This window comes from Cornus florida, unplaced genomic scaffold (assembly GCF_030987335.1).
Source record: "Cornus florida cultivar Cherokee Brave unplaced genomic scaffold, ASM3098733v1 CherokeeBrave_3.0.0_Hap2_Chr01, whole genome shotgun sequence".
Classification (NCBI taxonomy): domain Eukaryota; kingdom Viridiplantae; phylum Streptophyta; class Magnoliopsida; order Cornales; family Cornaceae; genus Cornus; species Cornus florida.
Window position 1 is genome coordinate 102,313,128 of NW_026775571.1, and position 16,537 is coordinate 102,329,664.

Here is a 16,537-nt window from a genome sequence, read left to right on the forward strand (position 1 = left end):
ACCTATTTTGCCCTTTTATTCTTCCCAAAATGCCCATGCAATCATCTCTGTCAACAAACACAGCTTTCTCTCTATATTCTGCTTGAATATTTAGCCAAAGGAGACAATGACAGGTCGGCCATTAAAGACCCAAAAATTTGGCAGATAACTTGTTGGGAGGTTTTTTTGATGGCCGACGGAAACTGGTGAAGGGAGATGGAAACCTCTACTTCTACCATTTTCTTAGCCATATTTCTCAACCCTAGTAATTGATTTGGAGATGATTTTTTCAGAGAATTTTTTTTATGGTAGATCACAGAGAGGGCTTACCAATTTGGGAGAGGGCTTACCCATTCCGAACCCCCTTACTAATAAATTGACTTGGCCTCTAGGGGAAGGGAAAACAGATATCTGTTGAGGTCTCTTGCTTATTCTAGGCTAGCCCGATTGAGAAAGTTTCATCCAGTTGGTAACTTAGCACTTGCTTTTAAGCTAGCTAAGGATGGTACGATATGAGATGGATGAAGACGTAGATTCTGTGACAGGAGTGTCTCAGCCCGAAACATTCCTTCGGGTTCCTAGTTTTATCTCGGCAACGGGAAGATCCGTTTCTAGAAAAGGATAATTTTTTTTTTTTCTCACTGGTATTTGACACCATGATGGCAAACTGAAACTGAAATTATCAAAAACATTTGGATTATGCTGGCTTTTTGTTAATGACCATGGAGAGCTAAATAAAATAGGCATCATGGGTATTATTTGGGTGAGAGTCATATGCAGAGCAGTGACTTTTGTTAAGACTTGAGAGATATATGGAGGAAGGATTGTTTTTCGGATAGAGGAAAGAGAAGATGGGTTTAGTTGTTAAAGGCGAAAGAGACAGACAGAGAGAGAGAGAATCATTAAAAAAATAAAATAAATAAATAAACAAATGTCCTTTTTGGTCTTTTTACAAAAAAAATTATTTTTATATATTTTACAAAATTATTCATTAAGGGTAATTTGGTCAATTTAGATTTTAAATATGTCAAGGGGACCTAATTGCACCAAATTGAAACTTGAGGGGTGTTTTTTGCACGTGAGGGGTGTGATATGCACTATATGCATACTTCAGGGGTGTTTTCTGCACTTGACCCATTATAATAAGTCTGCTCTTTATGGTACAAAGACATATACACAATAATAATAATAATAATGAAGAAACTCTAACAACGTAAGAAAAACTTAAAATAAGGCCAAAAAAAAAACTTTGGAACTCTAAAAATTATGAAAAAATAGAATAAGCAACCTAATTAGAATACCAAAAATTGAGTAATTCGAATTTGTTTAAACCTCTAATAAAAATTTAATGGAGAAAATTCCAAAACCCTAAACAATGGAATTTGACAAAAAAAGTAGCTTACACCAGTAGTGAAGCTATTAAGTTGTGCAAGTTTGGTTGTTTCTAATCCAAAGAAACATCTTTTGAGTCAAATTAACTTGTCCAAACTATCTCAATAAATTGTGTCAACCCGCACATTTGGCTTGGCTATCCCAACATACCACATAGGCTTTTACATCATTTTAACATAAAAATATCAATCCAAAATCAATATACATGTTGATGATGGATTCTGCGCAACCCAGATCTGATCTGACTTCCTGAATAAATAGAAGAAAAAATAATCCTACAAACACCGGTGAACAAATCAGTGTGAGAAGTAATTTCTGGAGAAATCAAGAAATTGAATGAGGATTTATTACGTACCTCTAATCGTCGATTAACCCCCTCTATTTATAGGGCTTAGGTCAGGATGTTACGTCGAGTTCCCGTCATCTTAATCCTTATCGTAATTTGTAAGCCCAATCCTTATCGTATTTTGTAATCCTTATTCGTAATCTGTAATCCTTATCTTAGCCTGTAATCCTTATCTTAGTCTGTATAGCCTATCCAATCTTATGAGATAGCGCGTTACTTTAACAATCTTCCCCTATCCACGGGTATTTAAATCATACATCCATCAGTTGCCCCGTTTCGGAGGATTGCTTGTCAAACCATCGGAACGTTAATTCCCAAATATTACATAATAACACATAGTTAGAATTGTAGAACCATTTACCCCGTATTTCTACAATAAGTTGGTTTGATTATGAGATAGTAGAGCCTTGTCCATTAACTTGACTCAGATTGCTACTTCGCGAATACAGTCGGGGGTCGAGCGAAATTGATGGATGTATAATTTAAATACCTGTGGATAGGGGAAGATTGTTAAAGTAATGCGCTATCTCATAACATTGAGATAAGCTCTACAGATTAAGATAAGGATTACAGGCTAAGATAAGGATTACAGATTACGAATAAGGATTACAAAATACGATAAGGATTAAGCCTACAGATTACGGGAACTCTACGTAACATCCTGACCTAAGCCCTATAAATAGAAGGGGCTAATTGACGATTAGAGGTACGCAATAAATCATAATTCAATTTCTTGATTTCTCCATAGAGATTACTTCTCACATTGACTTGTTCGTCGGAGCCTACTCCACCTGTAACACACCGGTGTTTGTAGGATCATTTTTTCTTCTCTTTATTCAGGAAGTCAAATCAGATCCGGATTGCGTAGAATCCATCATCAACAATACATATTATGAATTTCTATAATCCTCATATATATATATAATTATAAGACCTTTATACAGTAACAATAGAATATATTTATCCTAAATGGCCAACCATTACCTGCAAAACTGTATAGGTACAAATTGGATGAATTCTTTAACCACGTACTCTGTTTACCTGCAAAAACTGTTACAACATTAGTGAATATTATACTGACTAACCGAAGATCAAATTAATTAATTATACATACATATATAGACAAGTCACATTCTGGAATAACTTTGTGGTGGATGGGTAGGGTTTGGTATTGTTTATAAACCTAAATCTTAGTTGTCATTCCCTTTACTTTGGAATTTTTGGCTTTGGATTTACGCGGGATTAGGTGAAGTCCATTAGCTTACCCTCCAAATCAATTCAATTAATTAAAATATATATTTTAATGAAGAGAAAGAGTACAACCAAGAAAATTTAATTAGCCAAATGATCACGTGACAGGGCAGGTGAGATGACCATATGCACATGTAATGATGTAAATTGTGGAATAAGTTGCCTACTAGCCTCCAAATCCATTGGAATTTATTAGTAATTAACTTGTAATTTGAATCAGTTAAGAGATATAAAGGGGGTGGTTTCAACCATACTCTTCAACTCTTATCAATAGGGTAGTTCATATTTCTTGCATTGAGACTTGAGTGCCAAAGAACAATATTAAGGGGGGTCTAGGACATCAACTGTGTGTGTTTGTGTGTGTGTGTGTGTGTGTTGAGTGGATCTGGTGATCATGCCATTTACGCTGCTTCATAGACTAGATTACCAACTTTGGGTGCTATATAAAATATTACCTGCATATTGTCACAAATTAATAGAATAATTTCTTAGTTATGTGCCATTAAAAATAATATGACAAACATGTGTAGTTTATGTAATGCACCAATTTAGAAGTATGGATAACCTTAATTTCTTAATATATGAAGATTTAAAATTTAATTAAAACAGCTTTTCTTTGATTTATACATTACACAACATATGCATGTACAACATGCTCTTTCATACTACTTAGTTATAACTAGTTTAAGGTATCAATATTGTTCGGGATAGCATGAATTAATCCACAAAATCTAAAATTATATAGGTAATTTATATGTTTACGGATAAGATATTTGTAAGATCAAGAGCATGTTTCGTTCACTATCTTGATAATAAATTTTTATGTTTAGAGAACTTAAAAACAAGAAAGCAATAAAAAATGTAAGAAAAAAAAAAATGGAAAACAGTTTTTCAGACAATTGGACCAGATGTGTTTCAAAATCAAATTGTTAAAAATGATTTTCAAATTCTTTTTTGACAATGTGATTGAAGAACTCTAAAAACTTTATCGTTAATACGTGAATAAACTGTGGCTAGAAAACAAATTTGAATATTTTTTCCATTTTTACAAAGAAATTTAAAAATTGAAATTATAGCATTCTACACAATTCATACCCAAAAAAAATAAAAACACACACACACACACGACATGTATCACACACATCTCTCCCAGGTATATGAATGTAACTATGTAAATGATTGATCGATCAAAAAAATGGTTCAAACTTTATGAAAAACACGTACAGGAATTCAGTCCCGTGTGAAACTTCAATTACCCACTAAAAGGGGCTTGACTTAGGTTTAGTCAAAGGTCTTTGCAAATTGTTGTCAGCTTGTGTTTCACTCTTGTAAGTGAAGTTGGAATATTCCCATTTTCATACTAGTCGTATTATTCATACCTGTCATCATTGCGACATTACATAAAGCAAGACTAACTTCACTTACTTTGTCAAAAAGTCACAAAAAGGAAAATCATCTTCATTATGCAGCAAATTCAATCACTTGTATTAATTATGCGGTGATTAATACAAATTAATCAATTATGATTGATATACGGTCAATTCTTTCTTAAATGTGTATTTGTGTCACCACCCATAATTATTTTTTGGATGCTGAGGAATAGATATTTCGTATACAATTAATCAATTATGATTGATTTATGGTCAATTCTTTGTTAGATGTCTCTATTTGTATCACCATTCACCACTCATCATTATTATTTGAACAGTGAATAATAGATATTTAGTGTTTTGAACCGGAGTAGATTTGGTGTTTTGAACAGTGAAAAATAGATATTTGGTGTGTTGGATGCATAGTGTAACGATTCATTCGAGTCATATATGTACAACATGCGTTCACCCGTGTATGATACATATGACTTGAATGAGTTCAGTGCACGGTGCGCCGAGCACACCCTACCTCCTCGTTTGTGAAATAGAGATTTAATATTTGGTATACAATTAATCAATTATGATTGATTTATGGTCAATTCTTTCTTAGATGTCTATATTTGTGTCACCACTCATCATTATTATTTGAACAGTGAAGAATAAATATTTAGTGTTTTAAATAGTGAAGAATAGATATTTTGTGTGTTGGTGCAACCACTTATTCGAGTCGTATATGTACAACACGCGTTCGCATATGTATGATAAGAATGGCTTAGATGAGTTCAGTGTTCGCATATGTATGATAAGAATGGCTTAGATGAGTTCAGTACATGGTACCTGGGCACACCCTCAATTGTGAAATGAGAATTTGATATTAGGTCTATTTTTTGTCAAAAATATAAATAACTTTGTCTTAAATAATGATAGAGAATTCAACAATGAACAAATTCAATTAATTTTATATGTGTAAACTGTTGTCATTATTACATTATGAATATGAACCACTCAGATAAATTAGTCAAAACAAACTTCAAATTATTATCCTCTTATCTCTACAATTGATAATATATTCTTAATTAACTATCAAAATATTCTAAACTTTTCATAAAAATAGTGGTTTTATGTTTTGGTCAAAAGATGTCAAAGAACTTAAATAAACAACCATCAACGGTGATCAAGGTATTGGGGACTTTTTAATTCATAAAAATTAGATGTTAAAAGGGAAGAAGAGCAGAACACTTTATGGGTGTTTTTGATAAAATATAAAAAACATATTCACAAGAATCCAATTGTTGAGAATACGCGTTTGCCTTTCTGTTTACGATTCAATTAGTCTAAACCGACGAAGTTACAACTTGTGTGTTTGCTAAGAAAATGCTTCTCAAAGCAAAAACATAATCAATATCAGACCAAATATTAATGGGTTGTTTGTTTTAACTTCTCCAAACAAAAATAAATAAATAAAAAATAAAGAGCAAATATAGAAGCTCCATAAATATTTAATTAAATTTTTTTTTTTTTTTTCCTATTTAGTCAGCCTATTACAATACTTATTTGAGTTGGGATTCAGTTTTGTACAAATAGTAAAGTTGGTGATTATTACAAGTTTCTCCTTTGAAAAGGAAAAAAAAAAGGAATATATTTAAAATTATTATCAAATTCTAAAAGTTTTAAAGATAATTTTGAAATTTGAAAGAAAAAATTGCATATTTATATATTGTTGGACATTTATTTTCTAATAAATTAAAATGAGAATTAATTAAATGAAATAAATTCATATAACTAAAGTAAATTTTAGACTTTTGACACTGACCAAGGAAGGAGTAATTTCCGCATCACTAGCCGCTTACATTTATGAGAGAGTGATGGTCAGACTATGGTGTTTGACAAATTGAGAGAGAGAGAGAGAGAGAGAGACTGCTGTTTGATAAATTGAAAACGAGTCCGGTTCAATTTATTTATTTATTTATTTTTTTCTTTTTCACCACTGCGATCAAGATATTCTAAATTTCACCCCTTCATTGCATTAAATTCAAGATTTCCTTTGTTGCCAATTGCAATTGCTCCCGTTGGAAAATAATTTTAAAGTTGAATAGTTAGAGTAAATTATTTAGTCCAAAGATTTGATTAGTTAAAGAAATAAGATATTAATTGATCAAAACTATTGAGTTAAATAATTTAATATAAGATTTCGGTATAAATATCACTTTTAAGAGTCACATTCAACAATCTCAAATGCACTTACTAATTGACCTACCTTTCTTCTGTTGGTTTTGATTCTCAACTTGAAATATAATTAGACTTCAACGTTAAGATAATGTAACTTTTCACTCACATTATGAATTTGTCTGATTGTCGAATTTAATATTATAATTCTTCTTAATTATTTAGGCTTAGGTAGAGATTTCGAATAAAAAAAAAAAAAAAAAGAAGCTCTTCGTAGCTCTGCCATTTTTAGCTACTATCTCATTATGAATAAATTAATGTCATCTTGGCAACTTGCTTCAAAATGACTGATTTTAAATAACCATGTGATATATAATCAATTCACTTAGCCAAGAAAAATAAATGAATCTAATTTTGATCTATAACTATTATTATGCCATTAGTGAGTCCCACAAATTAAATAGTTTGAAATTAAATAAATTTAAGTGTATTTAAATTGAACCTTTAAAGATTTAAGAATGGAATCCACCACTTATCATAAATTGAATTATCATAATGGAATCATGGCAGTTATATTAATGTATGAACAAAGTCTTTATATGTGTGCATAATAAAGTGGCAATTTTTTTTTGTTCTCTCTGTGTGTGTGTGTGTGTGTGTCTATATATATATATATATATCCTACTCTTCCTTCAATGCGTTGCTTTTGTTCTCTCTGTATCATTGAGGACGCAAAAGGTACCCGGATTTGAAAAAGCTCTCTCTCTCTCTCTCTCCGTCCTTCTCTTCCTTCAATGCCTTGCTTTTCTCCTCTGTATCATTGAAGAGAAAAGTTCCCCGGATTTGATAGTTCTCTCTCTCTCATGGGTCGCCAACAAAGTGAAGCAGCCAGGAGTTGAAGCTCTGAACTCACAAGATGGAAATCTTCCTCAAATTCATACTCCTCATCTCTCTTTTCACACTTGTTTCATGTAATTCATGCAACACCGCAGATCATTACCTCCTCTCCAGAGCCTTCAGTTCAGTCTCAAACTTCAACTCCTCCTGGTTCAAACCCACCAATTCCAACTGTCCAAACCCTCCAATCCGACAAATCAACCTCTCCTCCAGAAACCTCACTGGTATTCTCTCGTGGCGGTTCCTCAGAAACATGTCTCACCTTCAAACCATCGATCTCTCCAACAATTCTCTCAAAGGCTCTGTTCCAGGTTGGTTCTGGTCCAGCCCACCTCTCATCAGAGTCAATCTCTCCAAGAATCAACTCGGAGGGACCATTGGGTTCGAACCCACTTCAGATATGGCTCCATTTTCATCGATTCAAGTCCTCAATCTTTCTACAAACAGGTTCACTAACTTGGCTCATCTCTCTGGTTTTCGAAACCTCTCTGTTCTTGACCTCTCCCATAACAATCTCAATATATTACCTTCTGGTTTTCCCAACTTAACCAAACTTCAATACATTGACATTTCAAGCTGCAACATTTCTGGCAAATCAAAGCCTCTCAAGGTTCTTCACTCACTCAAACATTTAGATTTGTCCAACAACCACTTGTTTGGTGATTTTCCCTCTGATTTTCCTCCACTTTCTGGGCTGGAGTTTCTGAACATCTCATTCAATAACTTCACAGGCCTAATCAACCACGACAAGGTCCAAAAATTTGGTAACTCTTCGTTCATTCACGCTGGTACTACTTCAAAAATCCCAATTTCAGTAAACCCACCACACAAATCAATCCAAAAACCCAAACCCATCAAGAAACAGAGTCATCGACACAGATCAAAAACAAAAACTTTAGTTTTGGTTTTGGTTGTATCATTAGCATCAACATTTGTTGCCATGGCTACGGTTGTTTCTTTGTACTGCTTGTGTAGAAGAAGAGAGCTGAAAAGGAACAAATGGGCAATCTCTAAACCGATTCAACTACCATTCAAGATAGAGAAATCAGGGCCGTTCAATTTCGAGACGGAGTCAGGGACGTCCTGGGTGGTGGACATCAAAGAGCCAAGTTCAGCACCGGTGGTGATGTTCGAGAAGCCATTGATGAACCTGACATTCAAGGACCTGATTGCGGCCACGGCACACTTCGGGAGGGAGTCCCTACTGGCGGAGGGCAGGTGTGGGCCCGTGTACAGGGCTGTGCTGCCAGGAGGCCTCCACGTGGCGATCAAGGTGTTGGAGCATGCCAGAGACGTTGATCATGATGAAGCTGTGGCGATGTTTGAAGACCTGTCAGGTCTTAAACACCCCAACCTATTGCCTGTCTCTGGTTACTGCATTGCAGGTACTGCGCATATATCACTCGTCTTTGATTTTTGGTATCTTATTTAATGGCTTCACGTGTTGTTTCATTGAGGGTTGTTGTCAACTAGTTTTGAATGAGTACGATTAGGGCAATTTCGGTTGGAATTAAATGAAGGGAAGAGAAATTAGATATTTTCCCAAAAAATGGTATGGAGTAGGACTACCTCACTGTTTGACGAAGAGTAGCGGTTCTGTTTATCTAATTTACAAAATTATATTAGAAATAAAATAAATTTAGTCTGAAAATAAAGAGATGAATGAGATCTCCATGAAAGAGATTGTTTTATTTCCTATTTTGGTTGGACAGAAGAGTAGGAGTTCTTATTATCTAATTTCCTCTTTTTGTTGATCATGATAAAGCTGTTTAGATGAATAATTTATTTTCTAGTTTGAAAAGTTTTATGCCTTCGAATAGAAATGAAAGGAAAATAATGTTTGATTTAGTTTTCTCAAAAATCAAAATAGTTCTAATTCAGAAAAAAATAAAATTATAAAAGAAAAATTTCCGAAAACAAGTTTTTTTTATAACATGATTTTCGAAAAACTGAATTAAACAAAATTTTTGTATAATTTTTTAACTTTCTATTATTAAAAAACTGAGAGAGCAAAATTCTTTGGACCATGTTTCCTCTTAAAAAATGCAAGAAAAAGAGGGAACAATGAGTTATTATTATGGGAATTAGTCCCTAGGACTAGATTTAATATTTAAAATATGCACGTATTTATTTATTTATTATTTTTCATTAACTCTCTCAAAGTGTAGCCAAGATTATATGTTTGCAATTATAGCCATTGTTTAAAATTTAGTCAGCTTTTTGCTAGATTAGACTCTGGTTTCAAAATTAGGCAATTATTTGCACAAGTAGGCAAAATGGGACTGTCATATTTCAAGCGGCACATGACTCCAATAATAAATTTGATTACCTTATTACCTTACTTTTTAAAGAAAATTACTTAGATTGTAAATTATGGAGATTGTAGTTAGGAGAACTGAAGATTGTATCATTTTAAGTAAAACACTTGTGGGACTTCTTTGGATCATAGTCGTTGATACTGCAATCAAAATGGCAATCTATAATGCATTTTGCATACCAGATTCAGGAATTGCCCTTATTTTTTTAATTCGGTAAAAGATAAAGTTTGTTATTTTTGTCTTATTTAATAATTTTTTTTATATTCTTATGTCCTAAAATAAATATCTTTTTTTTTTTTTTGTGCACAAGAAATCTAAATACACTTTTTTTTTTTTAATAGTAAAAGTGACATTTATTCGAAAACAATGACCAAATTTTAAACGAGTAGAGTTAAAAGGGATATTATGGAATTGACAGACTATGATTGTAAGTAGAGGGAATAAAATATAAGACAAAATATAAGATGGAATCATTGGAAAAATACTTGGCTGATGTTGCAATATAAACTTAAGTCACATAAAGTGATAATGGGAATGAGAACTAATTTGAGAGTGGAAGCAGGAGCGTGAGAGCAATAGAATTAAGTTATAAGTAATAAGAATTTAAACAAGAACGAACGTAGAGCATAAAAGTTGAGAAAAATTATATTACTTAGGTACAAACTAGAAACTTGGCTTATGTTACTGAAATTTTGTGTTTAACTTGTTTAAGTCTAAATTTTGCAACTGATGATGCACAGGCAAAGAGAAGCTGGTATTGTACGAGTTTATGGCCAACGGTGACTTGCATAGATGGCTTCACGAGCTCCCCACGGGCAGAACAAACGTGGAGGATTGGAGCACCGACACGTGGGAGTATCAGGATGGAGAAGTTGGACCCCACATATCATCTCCAGAGATGATGGAATGGCGCACGCGCCACCGCATTGCAGTGGGTATAGCCCGCGGACTTGCCTATCTCCACCACGCGCGGTCCAAACCTGTGGTGCACGGCCATTTGGTTCCCTCCAACATCCTACTCACCGACAACTTCGAGCCGAGAATAGTTGATTTTGGACTGAGTCAACACCGAGATGGTGGAACTACAGAAGCGGATGTGTACAATTTCGGTGTAATGTTGGTTGAATTGTTGACCGGCCAACCCGGTTCTGATGAGACAGTTGGATGGACGAGGAGGCTGGTGAAAGAGGGAGTCGGAGCGAACACGCTGGACTCGAGACTGAGACTCGGCGATGACTCAGTGAGCGAGATGGTGGAGAGCCTCCGAGTTGGGTACTTATGTACGGCGGAGACTCCTGAGAAACGACCCAACATGCAACAGGTTGTGGGTTTGCTGAAAGACATACATCCCTTAACGGCAGAGTTAAATTGAGTTGACTCGTCACTTCAATTTCCAACACTCTCTCCATTTCCAATACCACGCAACCTTTGGGCGCGTGTGCACATGTTTCAGCACGTGAGAAGCACGCGCTATGGTGTCTGGTTGGGACCAGTCACGTGAGGGTATATTTTTTCCTGTGTTGCAGAGTCACGTGAGGTTTCAATGAGGACCCATGACTCGTTGTCCAATTTAATACGAGTATTTATTTCGTTTTGTAATGTTTTATGGACAAAAATATAAAGATAAAAGAGGAAAAGAGAAAAAAAAAAAGGTGGACAAGAATAAGTGGGATAAGGTAAAGATTATGGTGTGTGTGTGTTTTCTTTGAGCCAGAGAATCTCACTGATTGTTTGTCTCTTCTTACAGACTTAGCATCATCATCTTCTTTATTTTTCTTTCTATTTTTTTTTTCTTTTCTTTTTTATTTTTTTCTTTTACTTTGTTCCTTTTAATTGTCCATATTTCTTTTATTTTTTAAAAAGAGATAAAGATAGACAGGAATATTTTATATTTATGTATGTACGAATGTATCTAAGAAGTGTATTGGTCAAAGCATCCTCAATGGAGCATTCTCTGTGTGGACCATTTCCCTTTGTGTTTTTTATTTTTATTTGATGCCACCAACACCACTCTGTATGTTTGATGCGTTACTATATTTTTCAGCATTGTACAATAAAGAAATAGTAAGGCAAGTCTAGACAAACTCCTTAAAAATCAAAACTAATAAACCATAATAGAAAATTTTATAGAGAAAACAAATGTAACTTTAGAAAAATAAAAGTAAAAAAATGACGGTCTACTTTTATCTATGTGATTTTGAGTCTTAATTTATAGAATTTTAATTCTTTTATGTGTCGCTGAAGAAGATCACTCCATATGTGGTGAAATCTACATTAATTGTGAGGGCCAAACCCCACATGGGGCAATTTACAACATCCTTCACCTGTGCCATGGAATGTCTTTATATATATATATATAAAACTGCAATGTTGTCCAAATGTCCATATCAAAATATTGTAAAAAAAAAAAACCAAATTCATAAGATTAGATTCTACACGGAAATATTATTAAAAAAAAAAAAAGCCTCCATAAATTTGCGTCCAAGGAACTTACTGTCTAAGTTGGTGGCTAGTGCGCAAGTCGCATAAGCCCACAAAAATGTCACAATCTACTGATTATAGAAATATTCGCAGTCCATGAATCAAAACAGAAAAAAGGTTAGGCAGTGGATGTGTAAAAAAGATTCAGCAATATCATCTTTTGATGCCACATGGGAATGCAAATTAGTATGTGTGAAAATTAATAAAATGTGATAGCAATTGTGATAGGAAAATAAACAATTCATGCCGTGTGGGAGTCTCACACTACAAATTACGACATGCATTATTTATTATTTATTATTTTTTATTATTATTTTGTTTAATCATATTAATTTTTATAACGTGATTATTGACCATGGTGCAGAAATAGCCTTTTGTATATAGTAATCTATTAAAAATGTCACTCTACCAAAATAATAATAATACTAATAATAATAATAATAAAATAAAAATTCAGGATTGCTTTGGCTTTTTCATATCAAAGATGGTGTCTAAGAGTGTGAGATGTGATTACACCATGCCATGTAAAGGCCTCGGCAAATATGGGACCATGACCTAATGGATCAAAATCCTCTTCAATGAGAGGAAATTGTTCAACTGGTGAATTTATTATCATCAATGATAATTTAAGTTACTATAGTGACGCGGGTTTTTTTCACGGAGAGAATTTTGATTTTTTTTTTTCTTCTAAAAAACTCATGCATTCACTTTGTTTCGATCTCCAACAATTTGAAACCATCAACTCTCAAAATAAGTCCTACTAGATTACAACCTCATCAAGACCTAATTAAATTTAAAAGTTAAAACTCAAGAACAGAAAAACCCATAATGTCTGTATGGCAAGTCCCATGATATTGAAATATATATATATATATATCTCCCATAATGTTTTTTTTTTTTTTTTTTAATCCTGGCAATTAGAAAAACAACATACGGCATCTACAAGCATTGCCAAAAATGGCCATACAATGACAAACAAATCATGAAGCAACAAAATAAAGATTGAAGACCAAGCTCCAGATTTGCTGAAAAACAAACCAACACACAATAGTGGAAACCACCAAGGAGAGAAGAGCAGTAAACGGGAGTGACCCAAAGGTCAGGCCATCATCATCAAGGCAACAATTCCAAGGCTGCATCCACAAGGCGCCGCCGACTAGGAGAAAAACCACCCAACCCCGCACAAGAAGGCGGGAACAACAAAACCTGACATAGATCTGAGATCTAACCGGAGACAAAATAACAGATCCACCCCGTTGAGCTACAAAACCAACCAAACAGAAGTAGATCGAGCAAAATAACAACAAAATAGCGTAAAACCACCCACCAAGCAAACTATTTACAACACGCCGAGTTTATTATGTATTGGGTGTTGGAAATTTGTATATATATAAATAATAAAAATTATTTATGGTCCTATACACTATGTTTTCTAATATGAGATTGCAGTGTGATTATTGATACTTGATATATTGGGTTGTACTTTTCAATTTGGTGTTCTAATTGGGAGTATGATTTTGGATTGTGGTTTTCCAACTTATTTAATATGGTTTAATTTTAACCATTTATATCTAAGTTTATAGGAAGAGAGACTTAGGTATGTTTCTTTGTAGAAAAGTCGTTTCCCTGTTGTTGAAATATATAAGGGTTTTAAACAATTATTCAGCCCTATCGAAGGACAACTCTTAGAAGGGGGTAAAATGCTCTAATGTTTTGTAGGAACTCATAATGGATTACATGTATATTTTAAAGGTATTATCTGGTTTAATTATCAATTAGGTACGAGACTAAATTATCTTTAATTAATTGTAATATTCTTAATTTCTACATGTAAATTATTTAATTAAAACCTAACAATTAGTATCAGAGCCATGGTTTGGCTAGGATTTATATAGTAGAAATCAGGAAAAAAGAATGAATTACATATTATTTCTTGACATCAATATGAAACTAATCGATTTAAGAATTGATTTTGCTGTCGATATTTAATACATGTAGATTCTGCGATTTAGTTCACCGTTTGCAATGAACATTATATTACTTGATATATGATTAGAATATCTTTAAAGATAAAAGGAATAAAGGTCTACGTGTTGACGTAGTATATAATGAATATATTACATATATAAAGTTAAGGCTTATGAATTCTTTTCTTCGTGATTAGCATGACTTGATTTGCATGCACTTATATACTTGTTTCTTAAAAAGGTATTGATTTGCATGCATGCGCGCGCGCACATATATGATTGTATGGGCATGAAAACAAAACTATTTAATGTCACAGTTTTGTCATTTCTTAAAAACCAAGCATTGCAAAATTGTTTAATGACTTGCTTTGTGGCTTTCTGATTTAATGTTTCTTGCGTTCAATTGTAGATATACAATTGCGAGTTTTACAATTGAAATTAATTATTTTATTATATTAATTTCATTTATTATATTAATTTCAATTGTAAAATTCAAAAGTTTTGATTAATTTTGAATTATATATATTTGCATATGCTGGTATGATGTATATATATCAGGTTGTTTCTTTTGAAACTAAAGTACATAATTTGTGAGCATGATTATCTATATATATAAATATACATATAAGTGTGTGTGTGTGTATATATATATATGAACAAACTATTTGATTTGAGGTTGAAATTTGATGAATATTTAATTAATATAATATTAATCCATGTTAACATGTACTGAACATGAAGCTCCGTGCACAATATTTTTAAAGTAATCCATGATAAAGGTAGTTTTGGTTTTAAAACTTTTGTGAATGATTACATATATAAGGTGTTAGTAGCAGATCCTGTTTATTGTTCATGATGATTACATGAAATTATAGTTTATATATGTTGCTTGTATGAAAAAATTCACATATGATACGTTAGGTATAATTGATTTATATGTATTCACACATGTGTTAGAGTTGATAAAGTACAATGACAGAATTTTCTTGTGATCAAATTATAATGAGATTGAGAATCTTAATTTGTTTGTACCATAATAGAACCAGTATGGAATGATTTGTTTGACCAGTATATATTAACTATGGATAAATTATTGCATGTAATATATACATGTACAAGTTATTTATTAGTTTAATGTGAAACTGCGTGGCAGTTTAGTCACGCACTATATCTATTGTTTTTATTGATTAATTTATAATACTTGTTTAATTTTAAGTTAAAAAAAAAAAAAAAAAAAAAATTATTGGGGGTTGGGTGTCATAAGCAAGTATTATTGATCTAATTAATTTAAAGATTCAAGTACTTGAAATTGTTCATCGGATATATAATATACATGCATCAAGTTTTGGTATTTTATTTTAATTAAAGTATATAAAGAATTAAGATTTTTAAATCTTAATTGATGTGTATGTTATTATATTGTTCACTATAATTTCTTGATATGTTTGAGGAGGCTTAATTTTATTTATGTTAAAACCATTTTATATTACTGTGAAATCAAATGTTCCATAATATTTGGTTTAGTTTATATGTATTATAAATAAATTGTTGAACTTAAATAAATGAAACTTCTGCGGTATAGGTTCTTCCTTGGGGTTTAGGAAGACCGGTAAAGTGACTGTTTCAAAGGTACGTGGTAGCCAAAGTGGGTGATGCTTGCCAAAAGGTGACACGCTCAATGAAGTTATTATTTTTGAAATTTTAAGGCATTGGTCTTATTGAGGTCTCACAGTGTACTTACCTACACGAGGGCATTTGTTCTGTCAAAAGGTAATCAATGTCTTAGTGTGGGATAAATGAATCGAATATTTGAGAGTATTTGAATTATAACTAAATTACCTTCTTACGAAAAGGTAGTGGAAGTGTTTAGCAATAATTCTAGTATAATCTAATAGATCTATGTGCAATTTTATCGCAGGTTTAGGGGTAAAGTAATATCTAAATTTCTGCCAAAATGTGATTTTTTTATGGCATTTTATATGTTCCCGCAAGGTGGACGGTTTTTTGCGCATAATAAAATACCCTGAGAAATTTAGTTTAAAACCCCAAGCACGAATTAAAGTAATAATCCCTAAAGCTGTGACATATTATTTTATATGTTGTTTATGTAGTGTTATTCAATATAACATCTATTCAGGTTGCAAACACTTCTGCTGTGTGTTTTTGTGTACCACTTATAAATTAACCACTCGCAACAGCACGACTCCTTGTAGGATAGCACTATAGAGAGCGTGTCGAACCCACAGGGAGATGAGTTATTATGTTTTGTTTTTAACTAATTTTTATTGGTTTACAGGTAACTGATTGAATTGATTGATTGGTTGTCACGATTATAAATTGAAAGTAAACTAAAATTAAACTAAAATTAAA

General features: G+C 32.8%; 1 protein-coding gene across 1 annotated transcript; it reads left to right on the forward strand.

The window, feature by feature from the left end:
- The first annotated feature begins 7,187 nt into the window (after positions 1-7,187).
- On the forward strand, positions 7,188-11,456 carry LOC132310060 (calmodulin-binding receptor kinase CaMRLK). The gene is made up of 2 exons (XM_059808303.1): positions 7,188-8,786; positions 10,460-11,456. The coding sequence occupies exons 1-2, from the start codon at positions 7,421-7,423 to the stop codon at positions 11,089-11,091; spliced, it is 1,998 nt and encodes a 665-aa protein (XP_059664286.1). The 5' UTR covers positions 7,188-7,420; the 3' UTR covers positions 11,092-11,456.
- Positions 11,457-16,537: the final 5,081 nt, after the last annotated feature.